Genomic DNA, 24,488 nt, shown 5'->3' on the forward strand with positions numbered 1-24,488 from the left:
ATTTCTCTTTTCCTGTGGATAATTAGATATCCCAGGACCACTTATTTACTCTATTCTTTCTCCAGTTATCTGTAGCGTGTGTCAAGTGTCTATATATGTTTGTCTGTTTCTGAGCTTTCCATTCTATTACATTCCTCTCTCTATATATGCCCTTCCAGTTTCACACCATCTTTTAATTGCTATGACCTAATTCTGCATTTTGATTTCTCATAGAAGGAGCCACTTCTTGACTCTTGTTTTTTAGGAATGTCTTAGCTTTTGCTCCTCTACATAAATTTTAGAATGAGCATTTCAAGTTCCATGAAAAACTTGGTAAGGATTCTGTTAGGAATCTGTAGACCACTTTGGAAACAGCTAACATTTTTAGAATAATGAGAATTCTTCTCCATGAATATATTATCTCTGGATTTATCAAATCTTTAAAAAAATTCTTTAATAAAGATATACAGTAAAACCTTGGATTGGGAGTAACTTTTCTGTGTTTTGCAGGACGAGCAAATGTTTCTGATAAATTTCAACTTGATAAACCAGTGATGTCTTGCAATACAAGTAGTACGTGTTGCCACATGAACACAACTGAGCCAATGGTTCTTGAAATTTGCTTTAATATTCAAGTGCTTTGGATTACAAGCATGTTTCCAGAACAAATTATGCTAGCAAACCTAGGTTTCACTGTATAATTTTCTTGTAAAGGTTTAACATGTTGGATTTATTCCTGGGTCCCTTATACGTTTTATTGCTCTTATAAATGTTTTAAAAAACATTTTAATATTTATTTTTGAGAGAGAGACCAAGTGTGAGCAGGGGAGGGGCAGAGAGAGAGGGAGACACAGAATCTGAAGCAGGCTTCAGGCTCTGAGCTGTCAACACAGAGCTGGATGCAGAGCTCCAACCCACAAACTGTGAGATCACGTGACCTGAGCCGAGTTGTAGGCTTTACCAACTGAGCCACTGAGGCACCCCTATAAATGATTTTAAAATCAGTTTTCCTGTTCATAATTAAGGGCTTGTAGCAACTCAAACTAAATTGAATATTGATATCACATCCAGCAACTTATTAAGTAAGAATTTGTCTTTTTTTTTTTTAGAGAAATAACCCAATTTATTTTTTTTTAACGTTTATTTTTTTTTATTTTTGAGACAGAGAGAGACAGCATGAACAGGGGAGGGTTAGAGAGAGAGGGAGACACAGAATCTGAAACAGGCTCCAGGCTCTGAGCTGTCAGCACAAAGCCCAATGTAGGGCTCGAACTCACAGACGTGAGATCATGACCTGAGTCGAAGTCAGATGCTTAACCGAATGAGCCACCCAGGTGCCCCAAGAATTTGTCTTTAGATTAGTTTTGTTTTTCTACATAGACAGTCATGGCATATATAATAAATGAAAGAGTTTTAGTTCTTCTTTTCTAAATCTTATACCTTTGTTTGTTTTGTTGTGGTTTTGCACTGGCTAGAACTCTGGTATAATGTCAAAAACTAGCAGTAATAGTGGGCACCCTCATCATATTCCTTTTTTTCAAAGGAAGAGTTATAGTATTTTTCCATTAAATATAATAAATGTTGAAGGTTTTTGGCAGACAGTTTTTATCAGATTGAGGAAATTGTCTTTAATTCCTAGATTGCTTAAAATTGTTTTAAGTATAAACAGATGCTAAATTTTATCATATGTTTTTTCTGCTTCTTTGAAATAACTACGCATTTTTTTCTTCCTTGAATGTATTAATATGGTGAATTACTTTAATTTTTACTGTAAAATAAAATTTGCATTTCTGGGATAAACCCTACTTTACTGTGGTAAATTAAATATTTTACATATTGTTTGATTCTGTTTGCCAATATACAACTTAGGAATTTTTCATTTATTTATGGGAGAGTCCAACCTATAATTTTCCATTCTTATATTATCCTACTCTGATTGAAGTAAAACAAGGTAAAATTAGCCTCATTTTCTCTTCTCAGAAAGTTTGTATAAGATTGGAAGTATTGGTGCTCCTGGATGGCTCAATTAGTTGAGTGGCTGACATTTGACTGGCTCAGGTCATGTACTCACAGTTGGTGAGTTCAAGCCCTGCGTCAGGCTCTTGAACTGATAGTACAGAGCCTGCTTGAGATTATCTCTTTCTCTCCCTCTCTCTCTGCTCCTCTCCCACTCATTCACTCTCTCTCAAAATAAATAAACTTAAAAAAAAAAAAAAGATTGCAAATGTCTTTACTTCCTTAAAAATTAGGTTTAAAAAAATGGTAGAATTCAAATTCTTACTAAACCTTTTTCATCTGGGTGTTTTCTTTGTGGGAAGGAACTGCTGATCTTCAACTACTGATTCAATTTTAAATGGTTATAGGGGCGCCTGGGTGGCTCAGTCAGTTGTGTCCGACTTTGGCTCAGTTCATGATCCTACAGTTTGTGGGTTAGAGCCTCCAGTCAGGCTCTCTGCTGACAGCTCAGAGAGTGGAGCCTGCTTCGGATTCTGTGTTTCCCTCTCTCTCTGTCCCTCCCCTGCTCATGCTCTGCCTCTCTCTCAGAAACAAATAAATGTTAATAAATAAATAAATAAATAAATGGTTATAAGTCTAGGGGCACATGGGTGGCCCATTAGTTGAGCGTCAGACTCTTGGTTTTGGCTCGGTCATTCATGGTCTCATAGTTCCTAGGATTGAGCCCTGCGTGGTGCTCCTCGCTGACAGCACAGGGCCTGTTTGGAATTCTCTCTCCCTTTCTCCTTCCCCTCCCGCATGCACTTGCGCTCGTGCGTGCTCTCTCTCTCTATAAAAATAAACCTAAAAAAATCACTTCCTTTAAAAAAGAGTTTTAAGGCTATATAGATATTCTATTTTTAAAGACTTTTAAAAGTTATTTAAAGTTATTTAAATAAAACATTCTTTTTCTCTAAATTTTCAAATTTATTAGCATAAAGTTCAGAGTGTTTTTAATCTCTGCTATCTTTGTAGTTGTCCCTTTTTTATTTCTAATATTTGTACCTTCTTTTTCCTTCAACAGCTTTGCCACAGGTTTGTCTACTTTATTAGCAAATTTAGCCTATGGAGTTGCTCTATTGTATCTCTATCTGATATTTAATCAATTGCCACTCCTTACTTACCTCCTTTCATTGTTTTTCATATGGGTTTAGTTTGTTGCTTTCTTAACTTCTTAACGTTGAACACTTAGTCTATTAATTTCTAGCCCTTTTTTTTCTTTTCTAATATGAGAGTTTAGGGGTATAAATTTACATTAAAATACCATTTTTTAAGAATTCCACAAGTTATTGTCACTATTCAATTCTAATTCTTCACATCTATCACATTTTCTTTGTCCCATTAAGTTTTAGTGTTGTTTTTTCTTTTAATTAAAAATGACTAGGGGTGCCTGGGTGGCTCAGTAGGTTAAGGGTCTGACTCTTGATCTCAGCTCAGGACTTGATCTCAGCGTTGTGAGCTAAGGCCCCATGTTGGGCTTCATGCTGGGCTTGGAGACTACTTAAAAAAAAATGTCTACAAGGGTGCCTGGGTGGCTCAGTTGATTAAGTATCTGTGGCTCAGGTCATGATCTCATAGTTCATGAGTTTGAGCCTCATGTCAGGCTCTGTGCTAACAGCTCAGAGCCTGGAGCCTGCCTTGGATTCTGTGCCTCCGTCTCTCTCTGCCCCTCCCCCGCTCATGTTCTGTGTCTCTCTCTCTCAAAAATAAACATTCAAAAAATTAAAAAAAAAATGTCTACAGAGGGTTTGGTTTGATTTTGGTATTGATTTCTAATATAGTTACATTGTGGGTTTTTTTTTTGTGAGCCTGGGTGCACATGGGGAGGGAGGGGGAGGGAAACAGCAGAGAGGAGAGAAAGAGGAAGAATCCCAAGCAGGTTTTGAGCTATCAGCCTGGAGCCCCACGCAGGGCTTGATCTCACAAACTGTGAGATCATAACCTGAGCCGAAATCAAGAGTCACGAGGCACCCTAAATACAGTTGTATTGTGATACCTATAGAACATGGTTTGTATAAACTTGAATTTTTAAATTTATTGAGCTATACTTTAAGGATAATATATGGTTAATGTTTCATGTATTCTTGAGAAAGATAGGATTTTTATTTTATTTTTTTATTTTTTTTAATTTTTTCAACATTTATTTATTTTTGGGACAGAGAGAGACAGAGCATGAACGGGGGAGGGGCAAAGAGAGAGGGAGACACAGAATCGGAAACAGGCTCCAGGCTCTGAGCCATCAGCCCAGAGCCTGACGCGGGGCTCGAACTCACGGACTGCGAGATCGTGACCTGGCTGAAGTCGGACGCCCAACCGACCGCGCCACCCAGGCGCCCCAGGATTTTTATTTTTAACCTATTGTTTTACATTTGTTCATTAAATCAATTTTATTATTTGCATTATTCAACTATTCTTTATTCTTACTATTATTTTATTTGCTTCATCCATCAATGAAGATCGTCAATAAGGTGGCCATATAATTTATGGTCCAAACAACATTTGAGAGTGAAAAAAGATGTGAAAATTATTGTTTATTAATAAAAATTAAATATATATAAAAATAAAATAATTTATTGAAACACTTATTGACTGACAATTGTTTCAATGTTAAGGGACATCTAAAATTGTTCTATTCAAAAACTATTTTATTTTAGTGTATTCTTTTTTTTTTTTTTAGTTTATTTTATTTTGAGAGAGAGACAGAGAGAGAGAGAAAGCGGGGAAGGGATGGGGGCGGGGAACAGAGGATCTGAAGCAGGCTCTGTGCTGACAGTAGGAAGCCTGATGCGGGGCTCAAACTCACAAACTGTGAGATCATGATGCAAACCAAAGTCAGATGCTTAACTTACTAAGACACCCAGGCAGCCTTTTCTTTTTTTTTAGAGGGAGAGAAAGAGCATGAGCAGGGGAGAGGGGTAGAGAGAGAGATCATCTTAAGCAGCCTCCATGCTCAGCACAGAGCCTAAGCCTAATGAAGGGCCTGATCCCATGAGCCTGGGATCATGACCTGAGCTGAAATCAAGAGTCCGATGTTCAACCTACTGAGCCACTCAGATGCCCCCCAAAAATATTTTAAAAATAAAATTCTTTCTAAAAATTCTAAATTATACATATGTATATACTTCAGTCCATTTTTAAGCTGAGTCTGTCTCTGATGCCAAGTCATTTTTCTGAAAACGATTTTTTAAATATTGTTTTATTTTTAATTTAAATTATTTTTAATTTCATTTAAATAAAATTCTCTGCAACCTTCTCTAATGTTGGATTTTATAGTTAATTGACTTGGAATTGTAGACCTCTTCATTTGATTTTTCTCTGTAGTCCACATTTCAAATGGAGAATATACTGTCTCTTTAGGTGCTGAAGTACCTGGTAAACTCCAGAAAAATATTGTTAAATGGAGGGTATTTAAAGGCCATTTTAAAAAAAATGTTTATTTATTTTTTAGAGAGAGACAGGGAGGGGCAGGGAGACAGAGAGTGAGGGAGACACAGAATCTGAAACAAGCTCCAGGCTCTGAGCTGTGAGCACAGAGCCCAATGAGGGGCTTGAACTCATGAACTGTGAGATCATGACTTGAGCCAAAAGTTGGATGCTTAACTGACTGAGCCACCCAGGCGCCCTAAAGTCCATTTTTTTTTGATACCAAAAAATATTGCAGCTCTAACATTTTCAAATATGTACTGTCTTTTGCTTCCACTCAGTACCTTTCTTCAACACATAATTTTTACAAGATAAAACTCATCAAATAAATTCTCCACTTAAATTCTTTTGAATGTTTTACCATATTTTTATGGTAAATAATCAGAGGCCATTTTGTTCCTTTTTTTTTTTCCATTTCATTATTATTATTTTTTTTAAAGTTAGCTCTACACCCAATGTGGAGCTTGAACTCATACCCTGAGATCAAGAGTGGCATGCTCTACCAACTGAGCCAACCAGGTGCCCCTCCATTTCATTCTTTTCTATTCTAATGCAGAATTCACATTTACCTAATTAAAAATAGGAGCTTCATCATAAGTTAAAAAACTGTAAAGCAAAGTTACAGAATTTCAAAATTAAATCTTATTCTATTTGAGTTTTCAATTATTTATTCTGTTTAGTTTCCTTCTCATTTAAAAGCCAGATTTCAATGTCTTCCTATTTGTAAGGTTTGTTTTCAATCATATGATTTGCTAAAAGTTCAAAATGAAAATTTTTTGGCACACCATCCATTAAATAAACTCACTAAAGATTTCCAACTTAAACAATAGAAATCAAAACATGTAAGGACCCATTCACAAAAAAAGAAAAAAATATCCACAATCAGGACAACACAGGTTGATTTACAAAGCTGTTCTTTAACACTCCAAATGTTTCTAATGTCTGCTCAATAGTGGACTTTGTTGTTGAAAGTCCAGGCTGCCATGCTTTTTTTTCTTTTTTTAATTATTTAACATCAGCTGCTCATAGATATTTTTTCTTTTGGTTATTATGTGTATACATGTTTAAAAATTGGTAAATTTTGTCAAAACTACAATGAGGTACCACTTTATACCCATAAGAATGGCTATTATAAAAAAAACGAGAGGGGTGCCTGGGTGGTTCGGTTGAGCAGCTGACTTCTGCTCAGGTCATGATCCCATGGCTTGTGAGTTCGAGCCCTGCATGGGGCTCTGTGCTGACAGCTCAGAGCCTGGAGTCTGCTTCAGATTCTGTGTCTCCCTCTCTCTCTGCTCCTCCCCTGCGCGCGCTCTCTCTCTCAAAAATAAATAAACATTTAAAAAAATTTAAAAACTAGAAACAAATGCTGGTGAGGATATAGAGAAATTGGAACCCTTGTACACTGCTGGTGGGAACGTAAAATGGTGCAGCTTTTGTGGAAAACAGTATGGCAGTTCCTTAAACACAGAATGCCCCTATTATCCAGCAATTCCACTTCTGGATATATACACAAAAGAATTGAAAGCAAGGAATCAAACATATTTGTATACCAAGGTTGACAGCAACATTATTCACAATAGCCCAAAAGTAGAAATAACCTAAATGTCCACTGAGGGATAAATGGATAAATAAAACGTATACACATACAATAGAATATAATTTAGCCTTAAAAAGGAATGAAATTCTGGTACATGCTACAACATGGATGAACCTTGAGGACTTTATGCTAAGTGAAATCAGATAGACATAAAATGATAAATATTGTATGACTCCACAAATTTACAGAGGCAGAAAGCAGAACAGTGATTACCAGGGGCTATGGGCAGGGAGCAATGAGAGTTATTTAATGTGTACAGAGTTTCAGTATGAGATGATGACAAAATTCTGGAGATGGGTAGTGGTGATGATTACATAACACTATGAGTATACTTAATGTTATGAACTGTAGATTTTAAAAATGGTTAAGATGGTAAGTTTTTATGTATATTTTATCACAATAAAATGCTTTAAAAATTTAATAAATTTTAACAACTATAATATTTATTTTGACTGACAGCTTGGACACAATTATATATATATATATATAATTGATATATATATATAATTGATATATATATATATAATTTATATATATATATATATATATATATATATATATATATATCTCACAACCAAGTTCCAAGTACACTGTGCTCCACAAATTTCATAATTTAGTATGAACATTGTTTTTATCACAGTATATAATCATTTAGATTTATATAATACTGATATAAAACTGGCATCTGGGAACTGTTTTCAAAATTTTCTGCTAATAGAGCTAATATATGAATAGCTGCCATTCCACTTTTTATATGGGTACAAGAAAACTTGGAAGTGAAAATGAGCAAAATTAATTTAAAAGGACTCTGTTCTAAATTAAAACTAGGTGTGCATGAATGTCTCAGTTGGTAGAGCATGCAACCCTTGATCTCAGTGTCGTGAGTTCAAACCCCATGTTGGGCATGGAGTCTACTCAAAAAAAATAAATGAAAAAAAAATGTTCACAGAATGATGTGTAAATGTACCTTCTGTAACTGTACATCTTTAATTATTTTCTGGAACACTCTTCTTAAAATAACTGGTAACTTTGGAGTAGATGATGTTTCTTCTTTAGAAAGTTTGTCTCCCAGTTTCACATGGTCCATGTTATCACTCTGGCCCCACTGGTAGATGGTAACATAAATAAGCATTTTATGCTGGTTACTAGCTTATCATCAATCTTGAGAAACAAAAGTATTTGGTTTTTAAACATGCAGTCCGTTAAGAAAAAAATTTTTTAGTAAAAAAATTTTAAAAAAATGTTTTTTAACGTTTATTTATTTTTGAGACAGAGACAGAGCATGAACAGGGGAGGGGCAGAGAGAGAGGGAGACACAGAATCTGAAACAGGCTCCAGGCTCTGAGCTGTCAGCACACAGCCCGACACCGGGCTCGAACCCACGAACCGTGAGATCATGACTTGAGCTGAAGTCAGACGCTTAACCGACCAAGCCACCCAGGTGTCCCAGTAAAAAAAATTTTTTAAAAGGGGTGCTTAGGTGGCTCAATCGGTTAAGCGTGTGACTTTGGCTCAGGTCATGATCTGTTTGTGGGTTCGAGCCCCACATTGGGCTCTGTGTTGACAGTTCAGAGCCTGGAGCCTGCTTCAAATTCTGTCTCCCTCTTTCTCTGCCCCTCCCCTTGCTTATGCTGTCTCTCAAAAATAAATGTCAAAAAAAATTTTTTAAAGATGTACGTTCATGTTATTAAAATTCTTGTTGCCCCAGTAGTTCACTGCAGGAGCCTTCCAACACACTTCCTCACTGGGATCCTTGGTCTATGGATGGATCTGACTGCAATGCAGCTGTAGCTTTTAGAAGTCCCAGGTCTCAGGCTTAGGTCTCAGGTACTACTTTAGGCAGTGGTCTTAGTCTTAACTCTCTACTACACAAAGCCTTTGAGTTGGCCAAAGAACATTCCTGGATGAGCACAAACTTCAGGGCAGCCCATGGCTTCAAGGCATGTTTCTGCTTCTGGCCCTGATGGTTTCCTCACTTTCTTATTAAAAGTTAATTAAAAAAAAAAAAATGCTTCTTCTCTGTGAAATGGGCATGATGGGGATGTCAATTCTATAGAGCACTATGTAAAGCACTTGGAACACTACTTGGCAAATAATTAGCACCATAACAGGGCTAGATGATATTCTTTTAACAGTAATTTCTATGTATTTATTATAGGAAGGTTTTCAAAATTTGGAGTCTAGTATATTATTGGGTATGCAGCATGTTTATATATTTCACAGTAACTACCAGAAATATTTTTTGTTTTAAATATGTTTGTTTGGGTCAGCAATTTACCACTGCACTGTATTTATGTAACTGAACCTCCCTGAAGCCACATAAAGAACATTTGTGTATCTTAGAAAAACGTGGTGTAAGTTTATAAATATATAAATTTTTGTGTAAGCTCTGATTCAGCAGTTTTAAGTGTAAAATCAGCAAAAGGATCTGGGTCACCAGTCTTCCCTTACTATAAAAAATAGCACAAAATTGCTTAATTTTAAATGTCATGAGAAATTTTGTTTTTATTGGTTAAAAACATGATTGTTTAATGTATATATACATGAATGTACATTAAAATATTTGGATATTTAAAATATATTTTGTGTGTGTGACTTCATATGCTTGATATAAAAGTTTATAAGTTCAAAGCAGTGTATATTTGCTACTAATTACCAAGATTTTGATCTTGCTGTACTTTTTCATCAGAATTTCTGGGACACTTCCCAAGTAAACCTATTAACATTCTAGAAAAATAAAAGATAACAGTACACTAAATAAAAGCAATTTGGCAAGCAAACCAGTGTACATTTAAGTTACAAAGTTTTTTTTTAAACAATTCTTAAAATTCTTTCAAAAAGCATATTGAACCATATTTTAAATACATGTATTAAATATATAAAACATTTTTTTTCTCCTTTTACTCTTTCCACCTCCCCACCCCCCGCCAAATCCTAGTGAAATGGATACTGTGTGTGTGGTACAAGGCACTTTGAACACAGGCTATGCAGGTTTGGTTTGCAATATTTCCTCTAAGTAAAGCAATGTGGATGGAAACATGTAGACAGTTGCATTTATATGCAACTTTGTGAAGCTTCCTATATAGGAATATATTCTTCATATAATTTTTAAATAACTTTTCCTGGCTAAAAAAATGAATCATGCTCATTATAGAAAGTTAGGAGATAAAGGAAAATATGGAAAAGAAAATAAAGATACTGTAATCCTACCATATAGAGGTACCCACTGGCAATAACCTGGTGTGTTTATATCCTGTCTTTTTTCCTAAGTATGCAAAAATATAAACATATACATAAAAATATGATTACATTATTTACAGGATTTGACATCCTGCTTTTTCACTGGATAAAGTGGTCCTGAGTTGCTTACCTTTCCCTTTATATGTTCTTCATAAGAATTAGGGCCAATAAAAACTTTCATTGAATGGATATACCATAATGTAAAATAAAAAATGGTATTTCTAATTTTATAGCTTTTAAAGTTTTATTTTATATAAATAAAATTTTATTTTACATAAAACTTTAAAAGCTATAGAATTATAAATATATATAACATTTTTGACAACTGATGCCTCCCAGTATGTAGTTCAACTAGTACATGGTCTCTTTATGTTTTCATAACTCCTCAAAGGCTGGGAAAAGCCAACAAGTGAGACACTGCACAAGGATACCACACTCTGAACATTTCAGGTCATATCCCAAGGGTCCATTCGAAAGTGATAAAGAGTCTATACCATCACACATGGATAACTGAAGATCTGCTTGTAAAGTCCACATGCTGAACTCCTACAAGCTGTAAAACAGAGTTGATGGGTTTGTGATCCAACCTATTTCTATCACGGTGTATAAAATGGATGTTGTTACCTAGAAGAGAGTAAGAATAAAAGGCAGAAGTTGGCATATAGTATTATTCATTAGATTTATTGCTTATTAGAATAAAGGAAGCAAAAGCAACTTTTAATTAATCCTAAGGGAAAAATTAATTGCCTGGAGTTCATAATATTCTCTATATAATGCCATAATAATTTTTAATTAAGGTAATAAAGGATGAAAAGGATTATGGTTAAGTAAGAGTGATACTTAATGTTTTATGAGATCTAAGGGGAAATATTCTTAAATTATAACCTCTGTTAGGTTTTATTAGATGTAATTAAACAAAATGTCCTGTCAAACAGACAGGAACAATACAGAACATAGATATCAAATGGAAAATCACATCTGTTTCTTAAATGTAATAATGGAATAAATCACTTGCTTAAAAAAAAATTCACTCTCAAACACTGATTTAATAGGCTATCTGCATTATAACCAGAAACCAAAAGAGGCTGAAAAGCAGGGCATTGAGACTGTTAAGACCTCCACAACAAACCTTTTATCTGCTCAAGTAAAAAAAACCCTGTAATTTATAGGTCTAGATCTTTTTACTTTGATTCTTAGACTCAAAGCCAGATGTTGAACTTAAAACATTAGATTAGCTTTTTTTATTTCAACCTACAGCTGAAATTCTGTAATTCTTTGCATGTGTGTTTTTTCTTTTCAAATTTTTATTTAAATTCTAGTTAGTTAACATATAGTACAATATTGGTTTCAGGAGTAGAATTCAGTGATTCATCACTTACATACAACACCCAGTGCTCATCACAAGTGCCTTCCTTAATACCCATCACCCATCTAGTCCATCCGGCCCCCCCACCTTCCTCCATCAACTCTCATGATTAACTATAAGAGGCATGTTCTCTGCATTATACTTAACTGTTGTCTACAGTATCACTGCAGATTTAATATCATGAATTGGCTTATTATCAAATAAGGCAAAATGAAATACTGGGTTAACTGTGATAGATTTGTGTAAATAAGTACACCCAGCTCTTTCCTTAGAGGAGCTACACTCCTTCCAGCAGAGAGTATCAAAATATTCTCTTTATTGAGTATGCTCCAGTGATGAACTCCGTGTGCTCATCACTCTTACACACCTGAACATGTGGTCACATGATACTGAGACAATGGAGATGAGGGGCTCACAACAGGTTGGACAATGGAAACAAGCCATCCAAAACTATGGCTCAATGTCATTGAGGATAATCTATAGGACTCAGTCTCATAAAACAGGGCTTCTCTTCTGTCTGGTCTAACTGGTGTAAATTCACAAGAGAGGGAAAGAGATTGAATGACAGGTTTTAGCTAGCTAAAGTACTCTAACTGCAGAAAGCCAAAAAGCCATAATGTTTGGTCAAAAGCCTCCTTCTAAAGACTTTTAGACATCTGGAGTTTATTAAAGGAAAATTTTATAACTTTTAGAAGCTATGCTCACTATTGTGGACAGTTTCAAAGAGGAAGAACTAAGAAAAATCTACTTAGTGCCTGTCCCTGACTACAATACTTGAACATGGTAGAGATCCAACAGTCAACCAGTTAGCAATGTGGAGCCAAAGAAATTTCAGGTATTCCAATCAATAAAGCTACTAAAACTATGTGGCTTATAGTAATTGTTACTGAATGAGCTGACTTGCCTTCTGACACTAAACAAGTCTTCTAGCCTTATTAGATATAAGTAACTGGATTGATTCTTCTATTGACGACCCCTCCCCCCCCCAAAAAAAAGGCAGGGTGGGGGGGGAAGCTTGAGGATTTTCTCTTATGTGGAAATGTTCACTTCCATGAACTTCTTATTTTATTTATTTTTATTTATTTTTTAAGAGAGAGAGAATATGCACAAGCTGGGAGAGGGGCTGGGGGAGGAGGGGGGGAAGAGAGAAAGAGAGAGAGAGAGAGAGAGAGAGAGAGAGAGAGAGAATCTTAAGCAGGTTCCACGCTCAGTGCAGACCCCAATGCGGGGCTCAGTCCCACAATCTTGGGACTACAACCTGAGCCGAAGTCAAGAGTCAGACATTCAACTGTCTGGACCACCCAAGTGCCCCTCCATGAACTTCTTAAACAGTTTTATAGCCATATACAATTCACCAAACCACCACTGACTTTCCTATCTCAAATACTGAAATCACTCAGGCACAGAATGATGGGCACATTACATCCAATAAACAGACACAAAATACACAGAAGCCTTTAAAAACAAAAGATGCCCCCTGCTCCCTACAAGCACAGAATGGTGACTATTACAATGTCAAATTGCCATTTTTACATGGTATCTATTTTATGAAGAAACTGGGTGGCCTCTTAACTTCTAAAAGGCACAAAAAGCATACTGCTGGAATTGCACTTTGATGCTTACCTGGACCTAAAATGAGGGTTCCACCTTGCTGAGCAGGGTCTCCTTGAAAATCAAAAAGAGGGCCAGTCACTGCCCTCCACAGGCTCTGAATGCTTCCTGAGAGTACATTTGATTTTATATGGGGACTCTTTCCTGAAATATTGGGAATTGTCTTTAGATATTATCATTTTATATTCAATTAGATATCAGAAGATAATGTTAGTACTTCTGTAAAACATTCACTCTCTCTTTCTGAAGTATAGTTGACACAGAATGTACATTAGCTTGGGGTATATAACAGCAATTCCATAGCTCTGTAGTTGGGCTATGCTCACTACAAGTGTAGCTGCCATCTGTCATCATCCAAAGCGATTGAAATACCATTGACAATATTCCCTATGTTGTACCTTTCATTGCTATGACTTATTAATCCTATAACTGGTAGCCTGTACGTCCCAGTCCCCGTCACCCACTTTTGCCCATCCCTCTCTAAAACATTCTCTTTCTTGTGTGTTATCTTACTTTCAAGTTGTCTTTTTTTCTTCCTTCAAGGAAAGGCTTCTCAGCCTTTCACTATTGACATTTTGGAACACACAAGTCTTTGTCCTGTGCAACGTACGATGTTCAGCAGCATCACTGCCCTGTGCACCCACTAGATGCCATAGCACCATTCACCAAGTTGTGACAACCAAAAATGTCTTCACACAATACCAAATGTCCCCTGATCGAGAACTACTACTTTAAAGGAAGAAGTCATGATATATCCCAATGCCACAGAAGAATGTCAGCTACAGACTTCTCAAATTGGTAGTGCTTTCCCTTTTCTCTTTAAAGGTTTTATTTTTAAGTAATCTCCACACTCAACATGGAACTCGAACTCATAACCCCGAGATCAAGAGTCACATGCTCTACTGACTGAGCTGGCCAGGCGCCCCAGTGCTTTCCCTTTTAATACCCCATTTATCCTCTTTTGAGTCTCTCACCTACTATAAGTAACTACACTCCTTTTCAAGAGACACTGTGGCACAGACTATTATATGCTGGCAAAACCCATTTCCTCTTTCTGGGCCCACAGCTAAATTTCCTGGCAGTTTCGTATGGCCACGTGACTATGTTCTAACCCCTGAATAAAATGATTTGGACCATTTCCAGGCCAACTCCTTAAAACCTCCCACAAGTGATTCTCCATATTCCCTCTACATTCTTGGAAGCCTTGGGTTGAAAATGACAGAGCCACAAGATGGAAGAGGCCTCAGTCCTTCCTACTGTGTTCCTGTTGGTATTGCTGCTTGGAGGAGAGACATCTGAATAGATACACCCATCTTGAAATTAACAGAAAAAGAACTAATCTTCTACTGTGTTATGCTACTGAGACTTTGGGAGCTCTCTGTAACAACAGCTACTCCAGCCACCTTTCCATCTCTCCTTGGCTGTCAGTTTTTCAGTCTCCTTTCCCACTGTGACTAATACTTCCCTTCCACTCCCACTGAGTAAAGGGACTCAGTCTCTTTACCCTTCTTGTAACTTATCTTTCTCCTATCCTTGCCTTTTATGTTTCGCTTTTGGTTTATTATTTACACTGCCTTTGACCTGCCTGAATTCCTAGTATTTCCAAATACCTATTATTTCCCTTCATCTCTACGACTCTTTTATTTGTTTCATGTTTCCATTATGATGGACAGTGATGTTACAAAAAAACAAATACAGGCTCATTAGCTTAGAGACATGAGTAAAAGACTGGTTTACTGGTTTATAGGATTCTCTATCTAAAATAAATATTCAGAAATCCAAACTATTTCTTTAGGTCCAAAGATGGGGTCATTTAATATTTCTGAAACTTTAGAAATTCAATTGAAGGAGATTCCATGACCTAGAATCGACAGTCTTTGCTTCAAACACGATCTAATTTTGCCCATTTGAATTTAGTTCATATGTATAAAACTCCTGTTTTTCAGTCTTCTACAAACCCATTATTTCCTGGCATGTAAGGGCTTTATTTTCTTATTTTGTTTTTATAAAGTGTCCATTAATTTAAAATTATAATCTTATTTTTTAGTGTCTTAATTTCCAAGTAGGACTATTCTGAGACTTATGCTTTTTCAGAGAGGAACTTGTAAAAGATGATCTTATGAGAAAATAATGTTTTCTGGTTGGAAATACAGTACTTTAACACAGGTCAGAAGAGTTTAAAAGATTTAAATATACCTTATCTAATAACTACAAGCATAAGTTTTGTTTCAAATTCATCTGTTTTCTTTTCAATTCTGTATTTTTATTGTGCCTGCGAATGGTGAGGTGTTACTAAGATGAAGCTCACAGTTTAGATCTAAAGTGCTAAATGATAAACAGAACTTACACACACTGGGACTATTATAACACAGAAAACAGTCTACCAATAAGTAAGGCTCACAATCTGTACATTGCAATTTCCTATACCAAGGAGAAAAAAGGAAATAGTAAACTCTGTTTATGATAGCTCATTATTAGTTTTAATAAAAGTTAGGTTGCTTTTGGGGCGCCTGGGTGGCTTGGTCGGTTAAGCGTCCGACTTCGGCTCAGGTCATGATCTCACGGTCCGTGAGTTCGAGCCCTGCGTCGGGCTCTGTGCTGACAGCTCAAAGCCTGGAGCCTGTTTCAGATTCTGTGTCTCCCTCTCTCTCTGCTCCTCACCTGTTCATGCTCTGTCTCTCTCTGTCTCAAAAATAAATAAACGTTAAAAAAAAAAAAATCTGTTCTTCTCTTTAAAAAAAAAAAAAAAAGTTAGGTTGCTTTTTTGAAAAAACATCAGTAAAGCAATCGTATCAACTCTATCTCATAAATAGCTCCCGACCCATCCCCTCCTCTTCATCTCCATTTTCTGCCCGAGCACTTCTTTCTAGTCTATTGCTACACCCTACTATAACTGTATCAGTGGCTGTGGCTTGGCAAGTTCTAAATACTCCACCACAATGGACACATGGCTATCACTTCTCTACCTAAAATGCTTGTGTGACATCCCTACTGCCTCCAGAGCAAATCCAAACTCCTTGGCTGGTCACCCCAGACTCAGTCTGAAATGGCCAACACCTGTCCCCTGGCTCACACCAATTCCTCAAATGGCTCCTAGACTCTGGTGTGATGCAGGGATCTACACTTCTCCAAGGGCCACAGTTTTTCATGCCCATGTGCTTTTGCATGTGCTTTCTGTCAGCAGCACCCTTCTCCAGACTCATCTCACCCAGCTAACTCCCTTAAGAGTAGGTTTACGGAGCGGGGTGCCTGGGTGGCTCAGTTGGTTAAGTGTCCAACTTGAGCTCAGGTCATGATCTCGCAGATCACAAATTTGAGCCCCGCATCTGGCTCTGTGCTGACAGCTGGGAGCCCGAAGCCTGCTTTGGATTTTGTGTCTCCCTCTCTCTCTGCCCCTCCCCTGCTCGTGCTCTGTCTCTCTCTCTCTCAAAAATAAATAAGCATTAAAAAAAAATTGAAAAAGAAAAAAGAGTGGGCTTAGGTGACACCTCCTCTGGAGAAGCCTTCCCAGATTCTTCTCTGCCCTCATATTTCTGGTAATGATATTCTCCTTACATGTTTTCTAGTACAAGCCCTTAAATTGTAATCAGCTGTTCGCTTCTGTTTCCTAGAGAAGAGTATGAGTTTCAGGATGGCAGGGGCTGTTTATCACTGTTCTTCTGGGAGCATCCACCAAAGTGGGGATTACTGACAAGAGTGCAACAATATTTTTTGAGAGTGAATGATTTGAGTTTGAGTTCTCTCATTTGGCATTTTTTTTTAATTAAAAAAAAATTTTGTTTATTGATTTTTGAGAGAAAGAAAGAGAGAACAGGGGAAGGGCAGAGAGAGAGGGGAGACATAGAATCTGAAGCAGGCTCCAGGTTCCGAGCTGTCAGCACAGAGCCCAACGGGGGGCTTGAACTCACGACCACGAGATCATGACCTGAGCCAAAGTTGGACACTTAATTGACTGAGCCACCCAGGCACCCCTTCTCGTTTGGCATTTTAGAAGCCACATTCTTTCCACCTAAAACACGCAGCAATGGTTCACCTAAAGCTGATGAAGCTCTGTTAATTATAAAGAATTGTGCTAAGGGCAGGGAATATGGACCACATAACAATGAATAAAATTTCAAATTCTTCAAATAACCATAGTATCTGCACACCTTAATCACTAATAGAGTATATAATAAAGTACAAGGTGCTATTAAAGTACAATGAGGGAAGCAATAACTTCTGCTTGAAGGGCCCCTTTGAGTTGGGCTTCAATGAAAACAGATTTCATCAATTAAAGAACATATACTATTCAAAGCTATGGTTTGAAGTAGCAAAATATATGTTTGTTTGAAGTAGCAAAATATATGAACTCAAGCAATATTATTTTTTCATTGAATTACAAAAATGTACTTACTGTTAGGGGTGCCTGGGTGGCTCAGTCAGTTAAGCATCCAACTCTTGACTTCAGATCAGGTCATGATCTCACAGTTGGTTCAAGACATCGAAGCCCACTTTAGGCTCTGCCCTGATGGCGTGGAGCCTGCTTGGGATTCTCTCTCTCCCTCTCTCCCTACCCCTCCTCTACTCACACATGTGCTATCTCTCTCTCAAAATAAATAAACATTAAAAAAAAATGCACTCCCACTGTTAAAAGCACAAAAGCCACTTTTCTAACTTCTGTACCTTGGGGTAAGCATGGCAGTATCTTTTAAAACCTTTTTCATTACACACACATATACATACTCTTGATCTTTATGAAAATGGTTTTTATTTCCACAAAAACAGAATCAAACCAAAAACAGTGTTCTGCAACTTGCTTTCTTCACTCCTTTGGTACTTCACAGCTTTCTATGTCATTACACCTAGGAAATGAATCCTTGAGAATCTGGTGTATCTGGCCCACTTACTAGAATCCTAAAAACCAGCCTGATTTATGAGTTTACCATTCGTTTCTCTATGCATACATACACAAATGTAAAATACACCACCGGCATTTTCTGATGGGACATGTCATGTCTTACCTGAAGGGGCAATTTCTTCACCTCTTTTCATTCCTAATTTTTTATAAATTTCTCTCTCAGGATCAACATAGATTTCATGAGAATACCCAGTCAGTTTGCAGAAAGGCTAAAAAAAGATAATATTTGGAATTTGTATTAGTAAAAATGAGAGAGAAAAGTAATGATAATCTATCTTTATTTTTGTAAGTTTAATCTACACTTAGTTGTTCAAATAAAATAATTTTTATGTCTGAAACTGATTTAATCTGTTGGTTTCGCAATTTCTGATGATACCTTTACCTCAATATGATGGTAGGATGACTGTCCAATCACTATAAGGGTGACATTTGCTTCCTTTAGGAGAAAAAAAGGACAGGTACATATTACCAGAAATTATATATGTTTTATAAAACTCCCCCTTATTCAACTCTTTTGTTCCATTCTAATGCCACCTATAGGCTTCTAGAAGAATGGAATAAACAGCAAAATTGTGTGAATCAAAATAAAGAAATGTATGCTAAAATGTTCAGTTAATTCAGTTGGTCTTTTGCCAAGAAAGAACTTCAAAATAATATAGCCAATAATTCTTTCCTCTCCCCAAAGACATACATTAAAAAAGAATAAAAATTATTGGAGGGTTTTTAAAAATCAGACAATTTTACTTTTTCACATCCCAATTACTAATGCCTGAGGGAAACAGATCTTAGTTTTATAAAGGTTGCCCAATTTCTTCACTCAAAAATTCACCTGGGGACAAACGTATATGTATCTGAAAAAAAGCGTGTATGTGGATGTCCCAGGAATGTGGAAAGCGCATCCTAACAAATACAAATGTTCACCTTTAAGATATATTAGTATTTTCGCATAGTCAACAACTATTTGCAGTGCTCTTATTACAAAAATAAAGAGAATAAAATAGCAATAATTTCTAGCATTTGTGCTTTTGGTCATTATCATTCAACATTTGCAAATAAGTTACTAACATCTAAATTATTATGATTAGTACATATTAGCAGGCAGTACATAGAAAAGTAAAGCAGGACAAAAATAGATCTCTAACTCTGTCTACTTTTTCAAAGTGTTGGGAGAGATGTGGGGGAAGGTGATAATACGGGTTTGTGAGAGTCTGTTCTGGAGATGTGTCATACTCACCACACCTCGCTTCTTAATAAATGACAGGTGACTTTCACAAGGTCGCCCTGAGGCAAGGCACACTGCTGCTCACTCTCAGGAAACTTACTTGTAAGAAACTCTTGGGGATTTTGGCCAGATCTTCTACGTATTCCTTGCAGATGTAACACAGGAAATGCTGAAATCCCAACACGGCAAAAAGGGCAAGTTAGCAACTATAAAAGACCAAGTACTTTGTTACTCATGACGCCACTCGAGGTGGACAAAAAAGGTGTGAAGGGCGCTCGAGGTGCATTAAAATTGGGCCGCACCCGCTCTTAGGCCTCGTTTGCTGGGAGAATGTACTTGGCTTGGCGGGCTATTTTTCCATTCCTATTAAAGGAAGCCAGAAGGGCAGTTCGTATTCCGGAAGCCTCTACTGACCAGCAATGGGGATGGCCACGCCCAGGGAGACCTCACTCTTGGGCCTTGAACCTTCTCAGGGACCCGATGTCCCCCAGCAGAGGCTACAGAAGCAACCTCCATCCCAGCCTGCCGCAAGGTCCCTGCTCTGGGCCGCCCCTCTGCCTGCGCTCACCCTCACGAAGACCACGATAACCCGGCGCTCCCGAAACAGCGCGCCGAACGGCACCTGCCTCCCGGAGGCGTCCAGCACAGACAGCTCGGCCACTGTTGCGGCCAGGGGCTGCCCGCGCTCGGGGCCGCTAGGGACTGCGGCCGGGGCGGCGCGGCCGCTGACCTGCCGCGTTACCGGGGCGAGGGCAAGGTCGGCCATCGCGCCCAGCATCTGCCCGGCCGGTCAGGGATCGCGCCCACCGGGCTCAGGCTGATCGCATAGGCTGTGCCAGACGGGTCGAGGCCGATCAGAGAGCACCCAGCGGAGCAATTCGGGACTGGGGATGGGACGCAAGGCTGGGCGGGACTCACGGCGGAGCGGGGCAGGACGCACGGGGCGGAGCTGCGTGGGGTCCCGGCCCGCGGGGGCGACCCTCGTCGCGGCGGGGCGGGGCGCAACCTGGGTGGGGCGGAGCTGAATGCGGGGCGGGGCGGGGCGCAACCGGGGAGGGGCGGGACGGAGCTCCCGGCGGGCCGTAGGGCAGAGCACAAGGGGCGGAGCTGCGTGAGCTTCCGTCGGGCGTGGACGCTGGGTCGCGGCCCGCTGGGTGCTGGTAGACTGGAGTGTACCGGGACTGGATGGGGCGCCCACCGCAGCTACGAGATGAGGCTCCGCTGGCCGCGACACGCAGGCAAGCTTAAGCTGCACGGGTGTTTTCTGACTCAGCCACTATAGGTAGGAAGAGGGAGAGGGGTCCAGGGGAGAAAAAGTTGTTTAGGAAGGACGCAGCCCCCTGCTTCGGCCGAAGTTACTTCGTACTTAGAGAACCAGTTACCAATTTAAAGAATTTTCTTCTCAGAACAGCCACATTTATGATTTAACAGACTTATTGTATTTTCCTTCTATTCCGTTTTTAACCGAGCCCCTCCTTAGTTCTGGTGTTTTGTTTTGAGGTATCATTAATACACAGTGTAATGAACACATCTTAGGTGTAGAGTTAATTTTTATTTTTAAAATAAATATTTAATTTTAACTTAATTTAATTTTTTTTTTAATTTTACAGAGAGCACGCGCGGGCGTGGGAGAGGGGCAGAGGGAAAAAGAGAGAATCCCAAACAAGCTCCACACTCAGTGTCGGGCCTGATCTCAGAACCCTGGGATCATGACCTGAGCCAAAATCCGGAGTCAAAGGCTCAACCGACTGAGCTATCCAGGTGCCCCAAATCTTTAATTTTTAATTTAAAGATTGCCAACATTTTATCATGGATATTTTATTTTTTTATTAAAAAATGTTTTTGTACTGAATTGGGTTTTTATTACAACTATTATTTGTATACACATGGTCAAATGACATAAGTCATTACATAATTTGATATGCAATTATTAAATATAAAATGCAAAATTATTTTTGACATTTATTTCTTGACATGAATGGGCTTTTCCCCTGATTCTTGTATCTGTGAATAAATATTACTCATTTTGCTAATAGAATTCTGCTCAGCATAAACGATGCCACCGTAAGATTTAAAATACACATCTCTTGATTTATGTTTATGCATTTTTGTTGAGTATATACCCAGGAGAATAATGATTGGGTCATTGGATGTGCATTTCTTCTTTTTTTTTCTGACCGTGATTAAACAAGGAGTTTTTATTTATTTATTTAATTTTTTTATTAAGTTTTTAATTTCAGTTTCAGGTGTACGTATTTTGGATATTTTACAACACGCTCAAAAAATTGAAAGAATTGTGCAGTGAACACTCCTGGGTCCACCATCTAGTTTCTATTGATAATGTTTTACTCTGTCACTTTTCTGCCAGAGTCCAGCCCCAGCAGGTCCAGAGGTTCCTGAAGGATGAATGGCGTCGGCAAAAATAACAAATGGACACAGACAATAGCAGTGTGTTAGATAGGCCGCTTTATTGTGGCAAGCGTGGCATTATATTTGTTAGCAAATTCTTTATAGCATGTGTCATCTATGCTTTCTGGCATTACCTAATTCTAAAAATGTTCTTTTGTGTAATCACCCGTTAAGGAACAACATAGTTATTTTCTTGTAACATTTCCTCTTGCCCTTTCAAGGTCATCTAGCTCTCAACACCTTTACAGGGACATGACTTCTTAATTGTTCCTTTGAACCATCTGGGATACAAGGAACAAAAGTATTCGCTTTGGTCTGGGGTGCCCGGAGGGAGGCAAGAGGGCCCTGGGAACCCATGCCTTATGTGCTCCCAGAGAGACAATGTATACCTAGGAACTAAAGAACCATTCTGTACCTTAACCCACCAGGTCCAGATATGCTCTGGAATGCCTCCTGGCGGCCAAGTGGGCCAGGGGGTTGGAGTAACTTGTATCCATAGATACATTCCTTTGTTACCAGAATTGGGGATTTCGAACCCATTTGTCCCCCTCCTTGGCTGGGAAATATATGGGGCTATCCTTCCTTTAGGTAGAGGAGTCTTTATAGGGGGTGGCAAAGGCTGGATGTAGGGCCACTAATTTCCCTGCGGAATCTTCTTTCTTTCCCCAATGGTTTTTTTCCCCGAGGGGCCTGTCATGGGCAATTCCCCAATCAACAAATCCCCATGTACTTTCATTGGTAGGGAGGCTGCCCTGACCATCGCTAAGGCCAAATTACATAAAAGCAGGAGTACAAGAAGCTTCACTTTCGGTGGGCCGCCATGCAGTCCTGATCCATCCACCGCCTGGGCCCTGCCATCAGGCTGGTTGGATAGCTTGGCTTCTGGCACTTTTCTGTGCATCTCTGCACAGTCGAATGAGTTTTGGCTGATTGTCCACCCCTGTTATTCACATCCCTATGAAAATATGGAAAATTTTCATCACTGGAACAAACTCCTTTAATTCTACTTTGTGTGCGTGTGTGTGCAAGGTAGTGATTTAAATATTTTAAGTCATAGAACAAAGGTTTGCAGCAATTTGTGCAAGTGCCACAGACAAGAAGAAGCTAAGATGCATAGGTTCAACTTCTTTTGGTAAGACCACCAATTTTTTTATTATTAATTTTTGTATTTGAGTGTTGTGTTGGCACACAATGTCAATTAGCTGCAGGTGTAAACATGGTGCTTCAACAAGTTTAAACATTATGCTATGCTTACCACAAGTGTAGCTACCATCTGGCACCATATAACACTATTATAATATTGACTGTATTCCTTATGCTGTGCCTTTTATTCCTGTGACTTCTTTATTTCGTAGCTGGAAACCTGTATCTCTCTCTCCCTTTCACCTGTTTTGCCCATCTACTCCCCATCCCCTCTGGCAACCGTGAGTTTGTTTTCTGTGTTTACAGGTCTGATTCTGCTTATTTATTTGTTTGTTTTGTTGTTGTTTGTTTTTTTTTTTAGATTCCACAGTGAGTGAAATCGTATGGTATTTGTTTTTCTCAGTCTGACTATTTCACTTAGCATAATACAGTAAAACCTTGATTTGTGAACATAATTCATTCTGGAAACACGCTTGTAATGCAAAGCACTTGTATATCAAAGAAAATTCCCCCATAAGAAATAATGGAAACTCAGATGATTCGTTCCACAACCCAAAAATATTTATATAAAAATGATCACAAGGGTTGCCTGGGTGGCTCAGTTGGTTAAGCGTCCGACTTTAGCTCAGGTCATGGTCTCACAATTCGTGGGTTCGAGCCCCTCATCGGGTTCTGTGCTGACAGCTCAGAGCCTGGAGCCTACTTCAGATTCTGTCTCTCTCTCTCTTTCTCTGCCCCTCCCCCCTCACACTCTGTCAAAAATGAATAAATGTTAAAAAACTTAAAAATAAATAAAAATAAAAACGATCAGAATACTGTAATATAATACAAAATATGAAGAAAAAATAACCTGCACTTACCTTTGAAAACTTTCCTGGTTCATGTGAGGGAGACGAGAGAGGAGGGTTGTTGTGTAGGAAGACTTTCACTCTCACTAATGGAATCTTTGCTGTCTTTTGGCTCAATGGTATCTTTTTCTTTTCATGCAACTTTAACAAGGAACCTATCCAATGACACTTGCTTTTGCCTCCTTTTGAGGATTTCACAGAAATGTGACCTAGCATTGTTGTTAAACAGATTCATTGCTTGCACGCTGCTACAGCCTTATTTGGGTGGTGCTTTTCTACAAAATTTTGCATTGTTTCCCACATTTTACACATCTCCCTAATTTCATTTGAAGTGAGAGATTCCTCCACCTTTTTCTCCTCCTCCTCTGCAGACAAGACACAGACCTGGACTTCTTATGAAATCTTGCAATTCCAGCTACTTGCATACCTCATTTGTACTTCATGATGATGTCTTTCTTCCACTGTAATCATCCCCTTCTTCTTTTTTTAAAAAATTTTTTTATTAATGTTTATTTATTTTTGAGAGAGAGTGCGAATGTGGGAGGGGCAGAGAGAGAGGGAGATACAGAATTCGAAGCAGGCTCCAGGCTCTGAGCTGTCAGCACAGAGCCTGAGGTGGGGCTTGAACTCACAAACTGTGAGATCATGACCTGAGCCGAAGTCAGACACTCAACCGACTGAGCCACCCAGGTGCCCCTCATCCCGTTCTTCTTACCGCCTTTCTTTTCCACCTTTTTCTGCATGGGGATCATTGTATA

General features: G+C 38.5%; 1 protein-coding gene across 4 annotated transcripts in view; it reads right to left on the reverse strand.

The window, feature by feature from the left end:
* Positions 1-20,238, reverse strand: part of PRXL2C (peroxiredoxin like 2C) — a 35,994-nt gene extending 15,756 nt beyond the window's left edge. Inside the window, exons 1-7 of one of the 4 annotated variants that reach the window (XR_006210633.1) lie at positions 19,899-20,238; positions 19,431-19,499; positions 18,491-18,544; positions 18,212-18,317; positions 13,224-13,355; positions 10,729-10,858; positions 7,962-8,099 (exon numbers count right to left, since the gene is read on the reverse strand). Coding sequence is in view for 3 of the 4 variants with exons in the window: in XM_042964666.1 (XP_042820600.1) it covers positions 10,731-10,858; positions 13,224-13,355; positions 18,212-18,317; positions 18,491-18,544; positions 19,431-19,499; positions 19,899-20,108 (699 nt within the window). In the remaining variant the exon portion in view is untranslated. Of the gene's footprint in view, positions 1-7,567; positions 8,100-10,575; positions 10,859-13,223; positions 13,356-18,211; positions 18,318-18,490; positions 18,545-19,430; positions 19,500-19,898 lie in introns of those variants that run through there. The other 3 variants (XM_042964665.1, XM_042964666.1, XM_015540597.2) reach the window with 3 other exon arrangements.
* Positions 20,239-24,488: the final 4,250 nt, after the last annotated feature.

This window comes from Panthera tigris, chromosome D4 (genome assembly GCF_018350195.1).
Source record: "Panthera tigris isolate Pti1 chromosome D4, P.tigris_Pti1_mat1.1, whole genome shotgun sequence".
Classification (NCBI taxonomy): domain Eukaryota; kingdom Metazoa; phylum Chordata; class Mammalia; order Carnivora; family Felidae; genus Panthera; species Panthera tigris.